At 38.3% G+C, this 23,504-nt stretch overlaps 1 protein-coding gene across 12 annotated transcripts in view; it reads right to left on the bottom strand.

Annotated features, from left to right (window-relative positions):
* The window catches only part of PDE4D (phosphodiesterase 4D), a 509,895-nt gene that overhangs the window by 20,798 nt on the left and 465,593 nt on the right, over window positions 1–23,504 (bottom strand). For 9 of the 12 annotated variants that reach the window (XM_064405626.1, XM_064405625.1, XM_064405624.1 and 6 more), the window contains one exon: window positions 21,865–21,977. In XM_064405626.1, coding sequence (XP_064261696.1) covers window positions 21,865–21,977 — 113 coding nt within the window. Of the gene's footprint in view, window positions 1–3,503; window positions 3,569–21,230; window positions 21,355–21,864; window positions 21,978–23,504 lie in introns of those variants that run through there. The other 3 variants (XM_064405636.1, XM_064405632.1, XM_064405635.1) reach the window with 3 other exon arrangements.

Consider the following 23,504-nt stretch of genomic DNA (forward strand, 5'->3'; position numbering starts at 1 on the left):
TTTTCAGTAAATGTTAAGCTTCCATGGAGATGTAAGAAGTGAGATAATAAGAGTCCTCAAATTCTCGCTGTATTTATTCAACTTTTGCTCTTTCTGCCTCAGCAGATTATTATAATCAATTACAGCTATACATCATTGAAAAAAAGAAGGGATTGATTGAAAGTGGAAGGTGTCAGTGAGCTGACTCAAGCATTAAATAAAAGATCCCACCATCTGCCACTCAGAGACCAAAACTTGAAAGGAGGAATACATTATGCCCACGGCAGGGGGGTTGGAACTAGATCATCTTTAAAGTCCCTTCCAACCCAAGCCATTCTATGGTACTCTGATTATCTTGCTCCACTCTGTGCAAGGCACTACTGCAGCATATTTCTAAGTCTTTGTTGTGTCAAAAGAAAGGGAGAGTGACAATGGGCAAATGCCTAAGGACAAGCTGAATGAGGTACAGCGTTCAGCCTAATCCCACACTGCTGATTCACTGGAAGATGATGACTGAGAATGGTGATAAGAGAGGTTTTGGCTGAAGTAGTCAGCAACACTAAGTGCTTCAAAAAGGATTGAACCTATAAAGATCAATAGGGCAAAATATGATATCAACAAATCTCTTCCTTAGAGCAGAGAAACTTAGAGCAGTATGACAACTGGATACAATCAACAGATCATCAGTACTTAAAGTATTTTCATGTGGAATGCTGTTTTCCTTAAAGTAGACAATATAAAACATTTCTGACACATTTTAATATTCACAGTTATACTTGGTCTGAATCTATGAAGCTAGATGTATATAAAACAATTAAGTTTTGAAAACAGACCTGGTGTTACTAGACACTTAGCAAGACATTAAAGAAGTCAAAAGGAACTTGTAGAAAATATTTATCTTGATTCTTCCAGCTCAACTTCATAATGCTGAATATAAAGCTTCTCTATATCTGTGTTTCATTGTCTTCTTATCATCCACAAGACAGCACTGCTGCCACCTACCTAGCATCAGCACAGAGCTGGAAAAATGACACCTTTCTTCAGGAGGCAATTTCAAGCATGACTTAGAAAATGGTAAAATAACTTTCTGCTACTTTAGGAATGAAGCATGTGGTATGAAATTTTGGTTGCAATAGGTTGTATGAGAAGACATGAGAAAGTCAAGTTTTTAATATTTTTTTTCTTACTTTGCTACTAAAGGCTGCTTCCTCATGAAATATTAACAACTCTTTCAAAAGAACTATTCCCAAAAGAACTTGATTCAGATAAGAAATATTTAAAATGGCTGGTATGTAATTTACACCAGCTGTTAAGCATGTATTAAAAAACAATCAATTTTTTTTTCTTCCTATTAATGTATGAGACAAAGATACATCTATAAGAATTACTGGGTTACAGTTGGTAGAATTATTGAAGAATGGTGTTTATCAAGTTATTAGCTAGGTCATTTTGATATAAAAACAGGAAAAAACATTTGCCTCCAATGTAAATATACGTTACATCAATTCACTCTAGCTCCATATTAACTATACTGATAATAGGCAATTGCACCTGATGCACACTGCTTATTACTGACTTGTATTACGTTTTCAATATTCATAGTCTCAGCCTTATAATATTAATGATTGCTGTAATAGACTTTAATTGTATGACTTCACTAATTTAGAAATGCCTCCTGACTTTGGCAACATGATCTTAAATGTGGAGAGTCAGGAAATTCACATCAGCTCTGATTTACAATAATGGTTTTGGTTGATTTACCTCCTGAATTCCCAGGTTACAATCCTTGAATAACTAGCTTTAGAGGAAGTTATGGTGGCATGGATGGACTCATAGATGAGTGCATGGCAAATAGCTTCCACTAAATAAACACGTAGAGGAATTCAAGATAAGAAAAATAAAATTTTAGAGGTTCTTGTCTTTTTATACAAATATACATCCATGAATATAAAACATGGGGGAGGAAGGACATAATGACATTTTTTACAATAGTTCCAATCAATCAAAGTATATGGAAATGGAAAAGGTGTAATCTGAAATTATAGTAAATGAGTAATAAAATAATTCAGAAAAAAAAGTTTTTAACGAGCACTATTACGTGTTTTGAAAGAATCAAGACAATGAGCTTGAAAGACTCATAGATAATGAAGTCCCTTAACACACTTAGCAAATGTTAGGTATTATTTAATCCATGATTCTAGACAACTTTCTCCAAAGAAGTAATAAAAAGAGGTTGAAGAGATCCCAGAAGCAGCAATGTTCAGTTTCAACATACTTTTAAGGACTTTTAAAATGTTACTTTGTGCTAATTAAAATTCACAAGCAGAATGGATAGGTATGTTCAGACTACTTCATGAGACCTTAGTCCTGGGTATAATGGCAGAAAAGCTGATAAGCATATATTCCATGTTTTTGCTCGATAAGGAAGTGAGACATAAAAGCATAATTAATGCCATTCAGTATCATTTATGTATTTGAACATGTAATATTCTTGTACTGTCATAGAGCATTTGATTAATAACTAAAATATTCTGCACCACTCCCAATGTTGAGAGAAGGCACATTGAGTGGGCTAAGATTATAAACTCATTCTTAATGGTCATAAACAGGCTGTCTTCATCTAATGGGACTGTTTTAAATAAGGTTTTGCACTACTTGAACTGTTTTATGGTATTAAATTTCTTCATTGATGATCTGCAATTACATCACTACAGTGAAGATTTCCAGTGTGAAAATTTTCTGAGAACAGAAACAATTGGGAGGAGGAGTGGTTCATAGGATAAAGTGTGAGGATATGAAAGTCACCACCAGTCGCCTCGCTTGTTTAGAATGTTGACATCATTCATGTAAACTACACCTCAGGGAATTTAAGGGGAAAACTACAAAGAGTTCAGCGAATTTAATGGGAAAACTACAAAGAGTTCAGGGAATTTAATGTCTGCAAGGATTCCATCAATAAAGAGCACAGCTCACGAACTAGGTAAACTACACTGAAGAAAGCAGGAACCCTGAAGAGTATGTGAAGTCACAAAAGGGCATTTCATAGTGATACTGTCATCCCCAAAAAATCTGCGTCTTCTGTGACTCTAAATAAAAAGAGAGGCTCTAAGCCTTTTATTCTGGCAACACACATAATGGAACAGTGCACACAGCTTTAGTGTATCTTTTCCTAATTTCCATTATGTACATTGTGTAGGAAAAAAACCTAGGAAATATTATTAATGTAGCAGAGAAAATTCTCTATAATCAAAGAACAAACCTCAGTCTATTTAACTTATAAGCCCACAGCTACTGTGGAGAATCAGGAAACTAAGAAAACACAGCACACCAGACCGGAGTCTCTAGTACCAAAGAAACAACAAGAAGCAACAGAAGGCAGCTGAAACTGCTTCAAACCAACTGGGCTGAAACCAACACACACTACAAGATGACATAGGGAAGGTCAGTGTTACCTTGGGTGTACTAGGAAGAACATTGACAGCAGGTCACAGAGGGTGACCCTGCCCCTCGACTCAGCCCCTCACCTGGAGTGCTGTGTCCAGTTCTGGGCTCCTCAGGACAAGAGAGACATGGGACTCCTGGAACAAGTCTGGAAGATGGAAGCAAAGATGATTTGGGGGCTGGAGCATCTCTTTTCCAATGAAAGGATGAGGGAGCTGGGCATGTTCAGCTTCAAGAAGAAAAGACTGAGAGGGAACCTCATCAATGTATACAATATCTGAAGAGAGGATGTTAAAAGGATGGACCAGGCTCTTCTCAGTAGTGCCAAGCAATAGTACAAGAGACAATGGGCAGAAACTGATGCACAGAAAGTTTCCCCTGAACATGAGAAAGAACCTTACTATGTCAGTGACTGCACTGGAGCAGATTGCCAGAGAGGCTGTGTAGTCTCCCTCACTGGACATATTCAAGCACCATCTAGACTCAATCCCAGGCAATATGCTCCAGGATGGCGCTTGAACAAGAAGTGGGACCAGATGACCCACTGAGGTCACTTTCAACCTTACTCTCTGATTGTGTCATTGCACTACTTCTAAAAGTTGCAGTACTTTTATGAACTGTCACATGGCAGACTTACCACCTTGGTCTTTCCTACTACAGATAAGTGATAGGTAATACAAAAATGTACTTAGCTTTGAGAGAAGAACAGTGCTATCAAATGCAATCCCTTGGATTGACTATGAAATTGCACTAAGCACATTTTGAGAAATGTCTGAGCATCAATTCTGAATACAAGTGTGCTGGATGTAGTGCATCTTGTCTAGTGAGCAGCAAAAAGTAAACCAAAGAAGTAGACCTCTAAACATATAACCAGTTTTAGTTTTCAAGGTTGTATGCATTACAAACAACAACAGATAGCCTGAACAAATCTCATAAGTCAAATGAAGAGCTTTTGAAAAAATGAAAAAACAAGGCTTATGGCAGGTGGTTAGAACTAGATAATCTTTAAGGTCCCTTCCAACCCAAACATTTCTATGCTATGATTTTTAGACTGACCTTCACACATCAGAGAACAGCAATAATCACCCATGTCAAATCCAGCTCCTACTCATCACAAACGCAGCACTGTTTTCACAGCATTTGCCAGCTCCATCTCTGAGTTGTGCCGGTATGTACACCACCAAATCTTCCCACAAAATGGAGAGTCTACTTAGTGCTGGAAGACCACAGCAGAAAAGAATGGTCATTTCATCCAGCAACCAAGAGCATGTGGATGGACTCAGCCAAAACCCAGAGCTGGACTAGAGGAAGCAGAAGAACAGCCAGGGACAAGAAAACTATGCTGAATCAACCAGCCTCACCAAAATTCTCTGGGGTCCACACAAGAATCCAGGTTAGGAGAGAAACTGTAGGATTTAAGTAAAAAATCCCAAACAAACAATTAGTAATTTTACAAATATGAGAAGTTGTTTCATCTGTGGCAACCAGCTGCCACACATTCAGTGAGCTACAGGGACACAGACAAAGCTGGGTCTCATGCTAATACCAAAAAGTGATGAACTTCACTGGTGGCTGAGAACTGATGATCATGGGTGGAATATATCTCCAGCTCTTTTGACGGAAGTTTTAAGTGTGCTAACTGAAGCACAATTATATTGCTTTAAAAAGGTTTTCTTGGAAGCCTTTGGCTTGTCAGAATTACATTTGTTAAAAATTATGGACTAGCCTATGCAGTATAATTTTTCAGGTACGTTTTATTTGGAATATATAATTCTTATGCATAAAATACAAGAATTTTATATTGCTAAACAAACTGAGATGATGATGTTTCTTTGGACTATTTTAGAGGAAATATGTAGTAAAACCCAGGAGCTAAAGTGTTCAATAAAGAGTAAGGCTCCCTTATTATTTTAAATTTAACAAAAAGAAAAAAAAGAAAAAAGAAAAAAGAAAAAAATTAATACATTCTGATAAGATATGTAATTCAGTGTTTGTATTTACTGCCCTCTAGTGATAATAAAAGCATTCGCTATGAGTATGTAGGAACACAAAGCAGATTATAAATGTCACAACGTGGTTCACTGATTTTCAACCATATCAGATGAGGGTATTTACAGGTATTCTCTACAGCTGCAGCATTTTCAATAGACACACGTGAGCAATTGCACAGGCAACAGAAACAATACCTATTTCAACCCTTATTTTGGGGATCACTGTCAAACCTTTAAGACACAATATATACTAATCATTCTGTTGAAAGTTTTCCACATAATGACAGAGTACATATGTATGTAATAGTCTCTAAAAAACACCCCACACTATATAGAGTTTAATTTCAACAAATATTAATCCTTTACAATATTCTGCTATGTATTTGTTTTCCCCTGAATACGATCCTATCAAAATTATTTAAATTACAGACAAGTTACATTAAAAGCTAATTTAGATCAGAGAAAGTTCAACCAGGGTGCGACAACAGCCGCGGTTATGACAGCAGGTTTGAGGAGACAGAAAGCAGTTTCAAACACTTCAGGTGGGTGGCTATTGCTCTGACAGGATATTGGCAACTGACATATCAATGACCCTAAAAATGCAGAATTGTAGGAAAATCTTATTTCTATTTTTTTATGTAGATGCGCCATGCAAGTAAATAAGCACCTTGTAAGTATTTACCATAGCATAGCTGTAAAAGAAGTTTATACCCACATTACACATTTTTGCAGATAGCTGTATCTAGGAGAAGTGCAAAGAGGTGTAAGACTTAATTCAGAGAGCTGCACACTTATCCTAAGACTGATACAGCTATATCAGTACAAACTAAGCTTTACAGGGATTTCTCTTTCATACATGTGTTCTTACGTAGCTGGTTTGCTATGTAGGAACAAGCCTCAGTTTTTTACAGGTATTGCTGGATTAATCTTCTGTAACATGGCATTCTTATTTTAATGATGTGTTCCTACTACAGACCTCGCCAAAGTCAAGCTTCAACAGTTCATCCGAAATACTGCTGAACGGTTGTAATTTCATGCTAAAAGAAACGAGTTTTTCATCCATCTTTGTACAGCTGTGAAAAAAAAAATTTCCACAGACAAAACCCGAGATTTTTAGAATATGAAGTGATTACTAACACTGCAACAAGCTCAATACAGCTTTGATAAACATGCCTTAGCAAATGCCCACAAATCACTGTAGATATGAACATTTTGAAAGCAAACTGCAAATTGTTTAATGCAATTTTGTTGGTTCACACTCCAGTTCTTATTAAACCATGGCTGTTATATTTCATATTAAGGTGCCTGTGATAGCATCATTGTTCTTTCAAGGAAGAAATGATAATACTTATTTCAATGTGTCCTTCATACCTTTCATTTGATTATTTATTTAGATGCTAGAAATATGCTCCACACCTATTCACAAAATAATGAATATCTATTAATCTGCAACAAGAGAAGCAACTAGTCTCGTCCATTACAACCTTGTCTCATGCACATAGGGAAACAAAACAAAATTTCATGCTTGTTTTTCTGTGTAAGTGAGAATTTCACCTGAATGCCTCTAGGTCAAATTAAGCAAGCAATCACGAAACCCAAGTGGTTTCCAGTCCCACATTCAGGCGCACTGTGAACTTGGGTTTATGGCTCCACGTGAGGGAGATGGAGACATGATAACATAACCAGGCTAAAGGCAGCTGTGTAGTTTCCTGAATAGCACGCTTATTACCTCTGTGATTTAAATCTCTCTTACAAGAAGTCTCAGTATTTGCATGAGGCAGCTTGCGGTATGTTTCCTTACTCCTTGCCTGTAGATACCAGTGATTTGCCTCTCATGCTGCACACAGAAACCGAGTGCCTTTAGGGTCTCTGCTTCTGGCGCGGTGGTGACAGAGCACGCTGGGTGCTGCTGCAATCCGATCACACCAGCTCTGCTCCACTGCCTGGTGCTCAGTTCATCAGCCATGGATCAGCTCACACACAGCCAGGGCTCAGACCAGGCCATGCTGGGAGATGTTGGCCAAGTGCTGATAAGAGCAAGCCACGCACCTAGGCCTGACGGTGAACAGTCCTCACTGTCCCAAGTCACCATGTCCCCTTTTGAGGCTCTTCCACAAATGCAGACCAGCATCACTCCATCCCAAGAGCATTTTGCTCCTTCCTACTCCACAGTGCAGGTTGTTGTAAGACAGAGTTACTAACCCACAACTATTCTTGTGCTACAAGCCTCAAACTTCCCCAGCTCAGAGTCCACAGGCCCTTCCAAATACAGCCATTTTTGCGCCAAGTTTTAGCTAAGAGAGCTACAACTCCTACAACCCCTACATCTGTTAGTCTCCAACACAGTTATCACAACAGTAGAAATTTTGTAGGAGTCCTCTCACCTTGCATGAATTGCTGTTCTTTTTGTGAAACTAATCTAACAGCAAAGCAAGCACCACAAGTATATCAAGTCACATATTTGAGTATAAACATACACATTTCTCATTAACATTGTAGAAATAGATTTCAGGTGAAAGGCACCCGTTTAGTCATCCTCCAGGGGCTGTTTTTCAATATTTTTATATTATTCACAACAGAGGGTTCAAATGTAGAAAATGCTTTTATGCTGATTTTTCTACATGAATTAGCGCTGCTCTTGAGAAACCTCAGTTTGACAAAAAATCCGTATTTCCAAGTAAACAGTTTGATAGTTAAATCAGTATTTTCTTTTAAAATATTCCAATGTGGCTTGCATTTAGCAATTTCCACTACGTACTGTAACACCATACAGTAATCCCCTTTTGCTAACACTACTTTTATGCATGGTTTATAATCAGTTAATTTTTCATACTTAACAATCATTAAAAGTACATTCATAACAAATTAATATACTTCAGCTTTGATAATTTAGTTCACTTATGAACTTACATAGCACAGAAAAGCCTTAAAGAAAACTTCATTTAAAATTAAAAACCTCTGTTTAACCAATGATAATCCATAAACGATCACTTCTTTTCTGGACACTAAACTAATGAATCTCGTCATTCATACAAAATTTGAAGTGAAAAATAGATAAAAAACATCAAAGTAACATCACATAGTGAAAACTGATTAGGCTCCACTAACTGAAATACAACAGTAGATTGAGCTATATTCTCTGATGGACTTGCAAGTATGGATATCCATATCCAATATGGACACAAAATGCACAGACATTATTCAAGTAAAAGAATCGTCTATTACTCTTTCATTATTATTAGGTATTTTAACAGGAATCAATGCATTTTCCATATTTCAGTCCTCTTAGATAGATACTCTTATGTCTCTATGTCTAAAAATCATCCCTAATTTGAAAAACATCTTAAAATCACACAAAACCAATAAGGGCTAAATAGGTATGGCACCATCATCTTTGATGATGATCATCTTTGGCTCACATTTTCATTTGTTAAAAAAAACAACCTGGGAAACTTTGTCTGCTTTTGTGCCCATTTACATACAATATTTGGAGCAGCTCAAAAATTTCTGAGCAGCACACGAAACACCAGAAAGATCTCGGCAGATGCAGAAAGACATCAGCCTATCCAATTATATGGGCACACATGCAGAAGTCCACTTTTGCCCTGACAAGGATAGAAATGTTAAAAATGCTCACAGTCTGCATCTAAATAAGCTTTCTCCAGTCTTCCAAAGAAGCTCCTGTGTAACAGCTGATTCTATCAGTTCTTTATGAAAGTGACAACAATGACAAATAAAACCAGCTTGGGCTCCATTCCCAGCCTGATGAAATAAATGCAAAGACTCTCACTAGCTCCAGGTACATGAATTCACACAAAGTGTTCAAATGTCCCAGACAATAGGAGTGATGCCCTGGTACATCAGTCCTGCCCACTCCTGTCCAATGCCATCTTATGTTCAATCTCCAAACCAGAGAAAAAAACCTGAAACTGTAATAAGTGCAGCTCAACCATGCAGGACTGTAAAGTTAGGCAGGAGTTTATGTTTCATCTAAGGCAAATTCCATTCAAAATGAGATATAATATTTGATAACTTCAGTGAATATTTAAGTTAATTTTCATACTCACTTCACAAGATTGATATGCCTGTATTGTTAATTACTTCTTAATCTACTGCTACACATGTAAAAGTCATAATTCTAGCTTTTAAAAACAAAACACTTCTCATTTTTAGACTATTTTCTCTGTGCATCAGATGGTGAGAATTCCCAATATTACCCAGTAAGCACAACACATACTCTTCATTACTAAAATGAGGATCTGCCTTGGCTATTGTCTAGTGTACCACTGTATTAGTCACCTCATAATAAAATAGTAGTATAAGTTCCTAATACCAGTTAAAGTCCCAAGTCTTGAATTTTCTGAGAGAAAAAGGACTACGAAGCAAGCAGTGTGATTTGTCCACGTCTGAAAACAGACTTCTCAAAGACCCCTGGTAGTCTGGTAGAAGAAGTGCAAGTCAAAATGGATCTTATCCCTTCCAGTGCTGTACCCATGAATCCATCAGCAACAATCAGCAGACACAGTACAGGTCAGTGTGACTCTCACCATTCAACACAATTATGTGCAACACCCAAAGGTGAGACGTCACTGCTGGGCAGAATGTGGGGGTGAAAAGAGATGCTGGAGAACATGAAGATTTGTATAAAGCATGCTATTTCACAATAGCCAAGACACGGTAGAAGGAAACAAAGAAAAAAAACAAAAAAAACCCTATATAACTCTTCCCTCAACAGTAGTTAAGGCACTGTTTCCTACTTAGCCACACTACTGAAATTACACGTCGTAATAAGATTTAACATTCAACATCTGTCCTTTCATTCTGCCTCTGATCAGTAAGGCAGCTTTAGTTTTCTACAACTGGGACATTTTTCAAGCTCTGATAGCCATTTCAAGAACAATCCAAAACTGCCTACATACATCAGCATGCTTTTATTTACACCACATCTATACAATCTAAAAGACACGTGAGCACAGGAATAGTATCTAGCTGAAAAGACAAAACAACACAACATAGTTATCAAACTATTTTTCTTCCTGCAGATTTATTTTATCCCAACAGCACAGTTTTATTTTGTATTATCATTCCTATAACCTATCTATTTTTCACAGGCCTGGGAGAAAAGATCAAATTACAGATGTATACTCCTGACCACAAAAAAAATTGTTTTTGCTTCCAAATGCCAATATTTGTTTTTGCACAAGTTTTTAGAGCACTTTATCATCTTGTATTTAAAACTTAGCTGCTGCATTTTTAAAATACATGTATGTACAGAAAGCTGTGCTAGAAATTCCAAGCTCTGACTACATATCAAAAACTTCTTCATCCTGAAACCTTTTCAGCAGCAACTAAAAAGAGCTGCAGAAAATCCCAACAAGAAAATGCACATCAGTTTTTCCTGATAATAAGAAAAAAGGCCAGGAGGGGGTGGGGGAGCAAAACTAGCAAATTTCAAAATGCAATCTTACCTGGGTCCAATATTCAGACATGTAAAACTTTGGCCATGCTTCAGAGTACAAGAAAAATACAGTAATTTTACTGAGAAATCTGGGTGTTGGGCTTTAAAGTTTATGTAGCCAAACAGATATTCAGTGATTTGTAAAAAAATTTATCACCTTAACACCTCTAGGACTAAACAAGCTTGTAAGTTCTCCACCTGAAAACTTCCATTGCAAGCAAAAAAATAATTAAAGGCATTCTTACAGATTTAATTTCTTTTTTTTGTTTGTTTTTGTTTTTTTTTTTTAAGCTGTTTTCCTGCAAGCAGTGTATAACAGAAAGACTCTGACATGTACACATAGAATAGTTTTGTAAAAGCATCAAGGATACTTTCTGGCTTCTTGTTGAGAGACCACAACCTACATTTACTACAGAATGACTCCCTCATCTCAGCTTGTTGCCTTGGCCACGGCATAGGTCAGGTTTGCACATTTCCCCCCGGACCTGCTTGTTTAGGACAGGCCCAGGTGCTTCCTGCGGCGGTGCCTGGAGCAGCAGGGCGAACATTCACAGCAGCAGCAGCAGCAGCAGCAGGAGCCGGCACCCTCTGCCCAGGAGATCAGCAAGCAGCAGAGGGCAGAAATGCAGAGGAATCGGAGCATTCTCCCTGCAACACCAAACACAAGGTCTGCTTCGACATGCCTTACATCTCATGCTAAAAATGCATCTGGATTAGGCTGAAGAAGTACTTCTAAGCGCCAGTTCTCTGTGGCAGCAGAAGCTGAACAGGAGCTAAAGCTAAGAGGGAGGAAACACCGATAACTACAGGTTCAGAAAGCAAAATAAACACTGCATTTTGCAAGGTCTCAGGTATCTGTTGGTCCCCCTTGTTCTGAGGTGCTGCTATTGAATCTCAAAGAAGTGAGCAGTTTAATTCAAAACAAGATCTCAGCAAAGAAACATCCTTACAAACATGCTCATAATTAACCTTCAAATATAATTATTTTATTCATTCATTTCAGCTACCACACTGAAAACATTGTTTCATGTGTAGTTGTACAGGAAGTCCCTTTGTGCATGGAGAAAGCATAGCCAAAACCAAAGTCTCAGAGACTCTCATACTACCCATGCATAATTTTTAAGGTATCAGGGTGTCCCCACTGTACAGGAGGTAACAAATTCACCAGTGCCACTATTGTGGCCACAAAGCTTACCAACAGTAGCCAAGAATCACACTCATGTTGACATACAAACACATCAACCACATGTAAAGTCAGCAGTAGCACACCTGCATAACCATTTGCAGAAGCAAAGAGCAATTTTATTTTTTTTTTAAGTTTTCAAATCATTAAAAATACAAATTCAAATGTTCCTTGTATTTGTCATTACTTACCACGGGTGCCAATATAGTTTAGCAAACACATCAACTACTCAAAACATTATTACATGTGTAAAAAAAGCCTGTTTTCTAGTCTGTCTTGGCAATTTTTCATTAAAACATACTTGAAGATGCTCAGGTCCACAGTGTCTATCCAGCAGCCTGCTTTTTATTTGTTTCTGTTCCATAGACTCTTTTTTACTCTATTTGTGAAAGAGCACTGTCCTGCTATTTCTTTTTTTCTTACTCTAAGCTATACTGTACCTTCTGCTCATTAGAGTTGGGCTACTTTTTCCATGTACCAGGGATGAAGTTTGTAGAAATACTGCTAAATAGCATAAACTAAATGACACCTAGGATGTTTACCCTTCCTTTGTTCTGATCAGCTCTGAAAACAACTGCTTCCTTGTGTCAGCAAGCACATGTGAATCACATCCTCAGTTGTTAAAAACTATTCTTCATTTTGATGACCCCTTTAACCCTTTAAGCACCAAAAGGGAGGGGGGGGCAATATATTATGAAAAGTCACTGTTTCTACATAAAATAATCCTTCCATTTATGTTTTACAATGCTCAGTATAAACCACTACACTGGGAGAGAATAGGAAAAAATATCTTCATATCTAGTCCCTGCAACTGAAATAACTTTCTAAGTACCAACTGATGCAGGGGTTCTGAATCTATTGACAGATATCGGTACAGAACAAGAGAACCGTATTTTATTACAAAATTCTACCTACCCAGTATAGAGTCCTCTTCTTAGAATTTGATTTAATAGTAACAAAAGCATCTTTTTTGCTATTTATTTTACTCTTGGTCATTAGAAAATGACGTCTTTGTTACAACAGCTGATTCTGGATAACAAAAATCATGTTTATGAAAATATTAGTACCTCAGCTGGCAGTGTGAGGTTGTCTGTAACCCTGGATAAAACTACTGCATTAAGGATGTACAGTCAACCTTGAACACAAATCAGATAGACTGGTTTAAATACATTAACGCCTGCTTTTACAGGTCCTCTAAATCATGTAAACAAATTCAATCAAAAACCACACATCTTTACATACATAAAAAATACTCCTGGGCTTACACATCTGGGTAACATGACTGACACAGTGGAATGGTTAGAAGGTTGAAGTTAACCTTACTATTCCTGTAAGGCTTGGCAGTTAATTCCAGAATAAAATTAACATTTACTTCATTTTGCATAAACCAGCAGCAATTCTGAGTGGAAGGTTTAGTGGAAGGTATTGTCTTGTTGTAGGATCTTATAGAAGTACTCAACCAGCTCATTTTCATCAGCTAGCCATATATTAGTGGACTACAACTTAATAAAAGCAGCATGCTGTTTAAATTTCGTTTCTAAAGAATCTTGTAATCAGGCCTGACACATTAGCTTGATTCAGTGCTGCTCCACTGCTGGCAATTGGAGATGGCACTGCTGTCTGTGCAGCTCCTTTTCAACACCTAGAGCAGGCAAACAGAGAGGCAAACCGGCTCAGAGGTGAACAAGCTCCAGAGGCAGGTGCTGGCCACTGCCCTGCTCACATGGTTTCAAGGCAGGATGAGTAGCATCACTTTCCATCATGCCTTAGCTTGCCTAGATTCAGTTTTGCATCTCACATGGGGACTTGTTGTGAGTTAACTGGGATCAATTTCTACTGAAATAAGCTTTATCAAAAAAACAAAAAACAAGGAAAAAAATCACAGACCGGGAAATATCATCTACAATATACTTAATCCTGTGGTGAGTCTCCTGAACATGTAAAGTTTTAGCAGATTATATCAAAATCCCTACTAATATAACTGAAACAGAAGAACAATTTCTTAGTACAGTGTCTTTATGAGACAAAGTCTGAAGCGACATTTTAGCAAACATCACATTTGTTGTACCAAAACTTCATATAATAGTAGAAGCTGCCTCTTATTAGAAACACAAAATCTATTTAGGAAAAAAAAAAGATGGCCATTGCTTTCCTAAATTCTTCATATGTTGCAGTTCATATGTTACAGCTGACTAAAGCAGCACCCTACCAGGAACACAGTGACAACATTCTTGGCTTCAAATACTTTCACAAGGAGCCACAATATTTAGATACTTCTTATACCTTTCAGTTGTTATGAATACCACCTTACTACTAAGAAGAAAGTTATAAGATATGCATACCCATGAAAAACCTTTTCAAATATGAGTTTTTGAGAAAAAAAAAATTGTAAATGCCAAAAAAAAAAGGCATAATGATGTTTGCTTCTTAAATAAATAATTCAATTCCTGGAAAAATTTAATAGTTTTAAAATCTGTTATCATGGTGGTTGAAAATAATGTAGTTTTCCCATCTTAAACCCTAGTTATTTACTCTGTAAGATTTTGTCTGTTTTTTCTGTCCCATTATGCTAAAGGAAAGAATCTTTCATACTGTGGTATTTCTTATAATTAAAGAAGCTACAAAAAAAGGTCTATTTGTATGTTGGCATGGACCATTTGTTTATATTTATGGAAAAAATTATCAAGTTATTAGGTACCGAGAAGCTCTGCAATCTTAGAAGCAGATAAAAAGCTGAGAACTGTTAAATAATAGCAAGCCTCTGAGAGGCATAATGCCTCTTTTACACATCTCTTACATCCAACCTTTCAAAAAGCAGTGAATGAGAGATGCAAAAACCTATTTTTCCTCTAAAATTTAACATAAAATCTGAATCTGTGAGATTCAGAGTTCCTATCTTGTTTTTGAGCCTTGAAATACCAGTGTTCTTTCTATCAACTATTATGTCTATGAACTCTAGGCTCCTTTCCACTGGTGCAGAACTGGATAGCTTGTGCTGGATAATTCTACTGGAGAAGAGCCCCAAAAAATGTGGAAGAGGCTGATCCTACCACAGATTTAAGGTGTTTTGAAATCACAACTGCCTGCTTGTCATGGCCCAAGGAGGCCAGTGCTTGCCATTACATACCCACACAAGGAGTAAGGGCTGCTCACAGCTCAGTTGCCTTGAGCCTCGCTCGCTACATTTACTTCACTATCCCAGCAGAAAAACTACGTTTCATGATATTTCTCAGTTGTCAGCAACTCCACAACCCACACAGAAGCAGCAGGATTTGTACAGAAGAGATTCAGCCACAGGTGAAGTGGCACCACTACTGCAACCACTTGTTTCTGAGAAGATGTAAGTGTCCATAAATGATAAAGAGAGGCTGGTGCAAAGCATCTTCAGGAACACAAGTTTCACGCTTTATCTTGCTGCAGCACATCCCTGTACAGTACAGCAAGGAAAGTGCTATCTCCACTTATTTTTTTATGTATACATATATGTACACCTCACTCATCACTGCAGTTACTCCAGAGCAAGCCTGCTGCTCTCCAGAAGCATGAGAAGTCTCACTTGAGAGCAAGTAAAGTTGTGTACAGGGAACTTCACTGAAGCCCAGAGGTCTTAAAATTCTTTCAGTCTGGCTTCAGTGAATGAAAAGCAAGCAGTTTTCCTTCAAAACTAGTCTTTCCTTACTTCCACAATACTCTTGCCCTTCTCTTTTGCTATAAAGAACAACACAATTGGGGAAGCCACACAAGTGTGCACTAACCAAAACTGAGGCTTGCCACTTATGAGTATACCTTTACTATGTCACTGTACAAACTGAAATCTTTAATGAATAAAAAGTTTCCTGATGCTGCATTGAACAAGCAGTTTCTGGCTAACAGCTTCACCTTAATCACAATCTTAATCATAAGCAGTACTCTAAAGAGCTAACCAAATCCTCAGATTTTCTTAGAGAGATCTGAGAATTTAAGACCCAATTAAACTATAATGTCAGCCAGAAAAAATGCAATGGCATTGCCATTATATGACGTCTGCCACATAACAAACCCTATATTTACTCATGAAAACAACAAATTTCTTTTGTAGTGTTATGTTTCCAGTACCTATTTTTTAATATGCAGTAGCTAACCCAAGTGAATGACCGATGTTTAAATCCTCTTAAGTGGATATGACATATTATCTTGTCCCTTAACTGAAAACAGGTCAATTTAACCAGTGGCTGTGTCAGAGGAAACAATTTTACTCCGGCTGAGCTCCACATTTGGAAAAACCATTGCAAAAAAATTATGCTTTTACATACAAAAGGTAATTTCTGAAGACAAGCTCCTCACTGTGCCATGAACCTAACCCCAAAGCTGGAAGCAAGAACAGAAAAAAGACAACGGTAGACTCTAGCCTGTTAACAAAAGACTCAGTCATGTTGATTAGTTCTAGACACAGCCTATCTAGGGCCATACAAAACTGCTGGCCACCACAGCACTTAAGCTTTTTCACAGAACAAGACAAAGATAAAACAGATGGATGGACTAAATCAGAAGTCAGTCTGTCATCAGCTCCATTTATTCTGGGCTCTCTGGGTAAACTCAGAGACCTACTGTCAGCCTGGGGTAACACAATAATGCTTCTCCATTCAGCAGGGGCTTTTGTGTAAGAGCTGCCAAGAGGCTCTGTCCCTGCTTTTTCCACCCCAGCAAGGGTCATGCTGGAATGCTGGCAGCAGGGCTTTCCTGGGAAAACATGGTGAAGGTAACACAGCACCTCTGTTTGAAGCACTTTAGGGTTTATACATGGCCCATTATTTGAACTAAGTAATAAATTTAGCCTCACTCTTTCCCCAGATATTATGTTAGTCAGCCACCCATTACCTGTGTGAGCTTTTTAGTGCTGAAAAGAAGAAAGGAAAAATACTTTTTAGCAGTAAGAAAATGTGATTACAAACCAGCTCAAAGTAGCAGAGGAGGAAATGTGAAAAAAAAAAAGTAACTGAACAGATTTCAAGTTGCCTTCAAATATCATTTTGGTTTACATTAAATATTTACAGGTAAGTAATTTTTAAAAATAAAGTATCATTAACACTATTGTTTAGATGTACATAGTCGGTGACAAGTTCAGGACCATAAATATAAGCCCTGTGTTACATTAGGGTAGGCTTTGGACACTAGCTGGTTGATAAAATTGATACTTTGAGTATTTTCAAATCACCAAAAGAAATCTGAATTTTTTTTTAAAGTAAACAGCACTAATAACTGTCTGTAAAGAGACTTCTATTCTAATCTGTAAGCATTTGCACATACTAGTATACAACCTGCACAATTATGAGAAAGTCTATACTTAAAAAGTATATTTTTAATTAATGTGGTCTGACTAAACGAAATCAAAATTTTCTAAGCTCTAAAACCTAAAAGAGATTCCTGGACAAGGGTATTCACTTGCACTTGTAGTGGGAAAGAAGTGCCCTATGACTGACATCTTCTAAACTCTTGCTCTTTACCAGTTATTAGCAACTTCTGCAAATAACATCATCTGCAGGAGAGCTAAAGCTGAAACAAAAACAACTCAGTTTGAAACTTTTCACATGTCTAAGTTCAGATACTTAGGCACATAAAGCACCCAACAAGAGATGCTTGCAAAATCACGATTACAGAAGTGAAAATACACTTTTGCAAACAAGTTTCATTATACATACTCCTCCATGTTTGACTACTCTGCAAATAATGTTCTCTAACAGAGAGGAGTTGTTACATTTTTATTACTGGAATTTTTAATTTGTGTATTGTCTATCACAGAATAACTCTCAGATCCATAAACTAGGCAGTGGTAAACTGCACACTGAAAGTAGAGAGTTCTTCTCCCAGAGAATTTAAAATCTATTAAGTATTGCTTTAATCTTATTTAGCAGGAAAAAAAACCTAGTATGCTACTTAAAAAAAAAGAAAGAAAATATTAAAAATTTTAAAAAGGAAACAATCATCACTTTGCAACTTGGAAATTTTAAAATATCATTTGCTTGTATATGTGCATCAAAGTGCAGCTGTATCTAAAGTTAGAAATGACAATCAACAAGTTAGTAGCCTCCTAAATCACATATTTTTCAGCAGATATTACTCACAATTCAGTTTAACAAAAAGGGATATGGGTTGGGATATGTGGAAATCTGAACAGTTAAATAATGATATCTAATTATGCCTATATCTCTAACTACCCAGATTTGTAAACTATTTCCTAAAATTATATTTTATCTGTTCAAGAAAGCATTACTCAGAAAAACACAATACTACAATCCACTAATATGAGGCAATATTAAGAGTACATGATACAGAAAACCAGACAGTTCTCCAAAAATGAAAGACATTTTAAGAAATTTTCTAAATTTAAGGTGCTTCTTATATGTTTGCTTTGGAGCCTTTCAAAACTTTAAAGGGTTTCTAGAGGAAACATAATAATGACAAACTTCCTACACTTTTAAAAAGCTGCTTTTCTCCTGCTAGTACCCAATTTCAGAAGCTAGCAATGTAAGTAAACACCACATACTGTAAGATTCATAACAACACAATGACAAGTGACAGTACAACTACATACTATGTCCTTTCAAAATCACATTGATTTACAAACTATGCCTATGGGTGTACCAGAGATACACCATAGTAACCATCAGTTACTTCACATGCAATGGCTGCAAGCATTTGGAAATCTTTGTATCATGGGAATGACTGGGAAACGGGAAATAATCTGGATATTTCAGTCATACTAATGTAATGTAGGCAGCCAAGCATCACAGCAGGCTTCCTACAGAACAGACCTACAGCCTGCTTGCAAAGTTTTTGGGTAACGCTTAGTCCCACAACTTACCGGGGCACATCCAGAGGTTGTGTACAGCACCCTGTCACTACTGCTTTAATCAATTTTAAGTAGGGAGAAGAAGGATCTTCTTATGTATCTGCGTCATTCCACTTTCTGTCATCCAAAGCCGTGAGCTGGCACGTCATAGACTACTGCTAATTGAACATGAGGGGCATCTAAACAAAATAAATATCCCTGGACTGGGATATGCTAATGCTAGTTCTACGCAAGCATTACAACAGTTAAGGGATTCCAAACAGATGAAGCCAACAGTTCAGACTGTCAACTCACTGCACAGAAAGGGACTGGAGTTAAGACTCACTCCCTGAATTACTCCAAGCATTCCGGACATGAAATACAGCTCCCACCCTGTTTTTTTTTCCTCTACCATGGCAGCCTTTCCACAATGGGCAGAAGTTCTTACCTAGTCCAGAGTTCAATTCTTACACCATCCCTTATGTCTTGAACTTGTTCACATAAATAAAGAAAACTAATACTGATGAAAATGCTGTTGTATACAAGATAAAAGGGAGAGAAATAAGTAAGGGAAGTAGCTGAAGGTCCAGGGGGAAAAAAACGCCACACCAACAATCAGTCAGGCTTGTGCATTGGTTCTTTGAGAAAGCCAGACAAAAGGAAAGAGAGAAACACTGTGAGAAACTATGTTCTTCTGTACCACCAACATTCCTTTTCCTGACTTTCTCATCTGATTTTACAGGACCTACTCTTCAGACAGAGAACAAAGTATGCTTGCATGTTCACTTCTGTACTGAAGTCTATGTTCTCAGCCTTGAGCAAAGCTTTTCTTCTTCTGTTTCTCAATAAAGTAAAATAGTATAATTTATCCATATGCCTCACTGAGAGGTCAAAGTTTGCAGTTATATTACAATAGGAGGTATTATATAAATGCTGGGTATGTTTCAGTAATAAGGATTGGAGATATTCTTTAGAATATCTTCCTGTACCCCAAAATGAAAATCCTCCTGCATTAATTTTTCTCAAAATATGGTATGGGCTTATTGGTTTATATTCAAGATGGTTCATGTGCTGGTTAGTGGCACAGATTTACACTTTGTTGTTGGTTTTGGTTTGGATTTTTTTGGTGTTTTTGTCTGTTCTTTGGTTTTTTAAAATTATCTTACCAACCAAAACAAAAACCTCCCAAATGAACACTGAAAGATGACACAAATTTGTATACAAGGAGTTAGATTTCCGAAAAGAGAGTGAAAATGCTTACTTATTCAAACAAGTACAAACAAAACATAGTATCAAACTCAGTAGCACCTCTGAGTCTACTTATAGATGCAAATCAGTTGTCAAATTTTATTTTTAAAATGTCCTCTTTTTGTAAAAATCTGAATATACATGGCAAACCCAAAAAAACATTGATTTGCAATTAATTTTACCTCATTCTAGAAACAGCTTACCCTCACTGTTAATAAAAAACACTGCATATCTTATTTATTATAGGGAGTTAGGAAAGAAATACTTGAAGAAAATCCAACATTTTGTGAAAGAATAGTTATACAAACATCAAAAGTCAGGAAATTGACAGGTGTTCAAACTTGTTAGCAAGAAAAGACCAGGTTGCATGTGTCAGTCTGATCTCACTCCCTTTGGAAACAAAGTCTCCGACATACAGTGCTGAAAGAGCCTTGGAAACTCTTGACTTTGTAGCTTACAAATGCATACACAATACATACTGAGCAACAAGATCTTTCAGCTGCAATAAAAACTGAAAATGCAGTTCTGAGAATAGCATAATGCCAGGCAGGAAACTCTTAAAACAGAGATCAAATTGGTGCTAAGAGTCTCTAAAGCCAAGAAAAGCAAAGGGAATATTACATTGTGGGACTAAACTGCACAAGCATGTAGATATTTCATATCTCACATGCAGGCACACTTCAACAGGAACTTAAAAACAGTCAATAACAAAGAGCAGATACTTGGTAAGAGCAGTGAAAGCAAGACAGTAGAGTATTAAGAAGGCATAAGCTAAGTCAAAATTACCTTCCAACTCAAAATACTAATTACAACTGAAATAGTGAAAAGATGCTAAAATATCATCATCTGCCTTTGCAAATATAAGAGTAGGAAAACTATCCTGTTTAATTGAAGCTTTCTTATAATTTCTAATTGTATATGTTGTTGTTCAAGTATTCAGTTGATGAAAAATATAAAAATAAATTTTGAAGTAACACAGCACTTTTATTAATTCACCTTAAAAACAACTAACTCCAGAAATGTACCTGCATATTTCTTACAAATCAAAATCAGGAAAGAAATTTTACTTATAAATATAAGATGTGGAAACTCAATTTCAAATTGCAAAACCAAAGCACATACAGACCATAGCAGATCCCGGCACAGAGTTCCCAGACAATGCAAATCCTCAGCTTCCAGGATGAGAAGGAAGTGCGCACTCTGTTGCAGAAGCACACCTCTAGATGTAGGTGTCTATTGTGATGGCACTTTGGTTGAGGGCATGTTCTTTCACAACAAATAGCATTATGAGAGCCGTCATCATCATTGTTTACAAGCAGAATCCACCATACAGCTCCTCTGGGCTCAGGAACTATCTTTATCACCTTTCATGCTACTTTCTACACCTTTTCTAGGAAAGATCCCTAATTCTGTATGGGGTTCTGTGAAAAGAAGGAGCAACTGAAGAGATAATTGCCAGCAGCCCTGAACAATCTCTTTTTGTTTTTAAACTGACGCACACAAGAGAACAGTGTAGCTTTACAAGACCTGCATCACTTTCACAACTTGCATTCAAATTTAAAAGAATTGGTGTACAAAACCACAACAGAAACCGCTCCCGCTCCCAAAATTACGTTTGGACACTGCTTGCCCAGGTCAAGTTTCTCGGCCCTGGCCCCTCCGGCCGCCCCTGACCCGGCACAGCCCCGGCTGCCGCGACCCCCGGCCCGCGCTCAGGGGGGAGCGGGGCGGCGGGGCCGAGCCCGCGGGCTCCTACCTTGTTCGAGGCCATTTCGCTGACGGAGTGCCTGGTCTGCAGGGTCTCCAGCTGGTCCAGGCACCAGTCCAGCTCCTCCATGGTCTCGCTAGCCAGTTTTTGGTAGGCCTCCTCTGCGAAAAGACAGGGAAAGGCGCGCTCAGTTTGCAAGCGTTTCACAGGGCTCACCGGGAGCGCCAGCGCGCCCATCCTCCGCTGCCCGGTGCCCGGACACGGGCGCTGCTCCCTCATTCTGCCGGCGCGGGCAGCGGCTCTGCCCCTCCGCTGGGCCGCGCTCTGCGGAGACACCGGGGCGCTGCGGGCAAGTAACTTTGGTCCCGCCGGGCTCGCTCCAGCCCCGGCTCGCCGCCGGCCCGGGGCCGCTGCCGCCCGCAGCGCCGCCCCCTCGAGGGAGGCGTCCGGCTCCGCACCGCGCCCGGCACCGCGGCGGGGCCAGCGCGGGGCACGGCTGCGGAGGCACCGCACCCCGCCGGCGGCAGCGCTGAGCCGTCCTGCCCGTCCTTCTCTTACCTACCGACCGCGGCACCATCAGGAATTGACGGTGTCACCTTTATAGCAGCGTGGGGGAAGGCGTAAGGGCACATGTAAGTGCTCCGAACAACGCCGGCCCGCCGAAGCGCCGGCTGTCAGAGTGCTCAGATGACTGCAGTCGTGTTTGTTCTAACCCAAAGTCTGTGAGTGTGTGTGCTAGAGCAGACACAAAGTATCGCATGTTGGCTGTAAGCACAAAAGAACCGATGAAAAGGTTTTGGAACTGGACATAGGAACACAATATGGGAAATGAACCCAACAATGGTATGGAAAACCATGGTTTTACCAAAATTGCTAAATATTCAGTTGGAGCTAACTGTCTTGCAGAAGTTTCAGTTACAGACAGGAAGACATACCCTTCTTCAATAACTCCCCAACTACAGGAAATCTGTCAGTATACAAATAATTTTAGAAAAATAATCCCATATACAGAGTGCAAGCCTCACCCACCAAGCCTGGCTATTTTTTTTCTAATGTAGATCTGAAGGCAAGAATGCTTCTCCACATAGAACTCAGAGCTGAGTGAGTTTTAGCCCAGGTATCCCATCTTGCAAGCTGTGCATCTGAAACATCAAGTTTTGAAACTGCTGGTATGGACACATCTAGATCAGCTACATGCAAACATTCCTCCAAGGCAGAGAAAGGTTTCTTCGATGGGCTGGTTATGGACATCTAACATCTCCCTTGACTTGTTTCACATCTATAACATCTCTTTTAACTTGTTTCACATCAAATTAACCTTCTTTTCAAAATGTCAGACAAGCAAAAAAATCAGGAAAAGAAATTAACTAAAACTCCTTTTCTAATAAAACATCCCAGCATGGACTACTGCCAAATAGCTCAATGCATTACTTTACAACATCCTGGATGCTAGACCTGTACCTTTTTCTGTTTCTGAGCACATGCTCAGAAACTTCAAGTTCCCTCACAACTTTTAAACTTCACATACTTGTGGCTATTGTAAAAACACCCCACAATTTTGAATAAAGTTCACTATCATCTGAAAAAAAGTAATACAGGAGGATTAATTGGCAGAACCATTTAATGAAAATTTTGCAATGCTTGCCACTTCAGTAAACACATTAACCAACATTCAACATAAACCCTTC

Source organism: Passer domesticus, chromosome Z (assembly GCF_036417665.1).
Source record: "Passer domesticus isolate bPasDom1 chromosome Z, bPasDom1.hap1, whole genome shotgun sequence".
Taxonomy (NCBI): Eukaryota; Metazoa; Chordata; class Aves; order Passeriformes; family Passeridae; genus Passer; species Passer domesticus.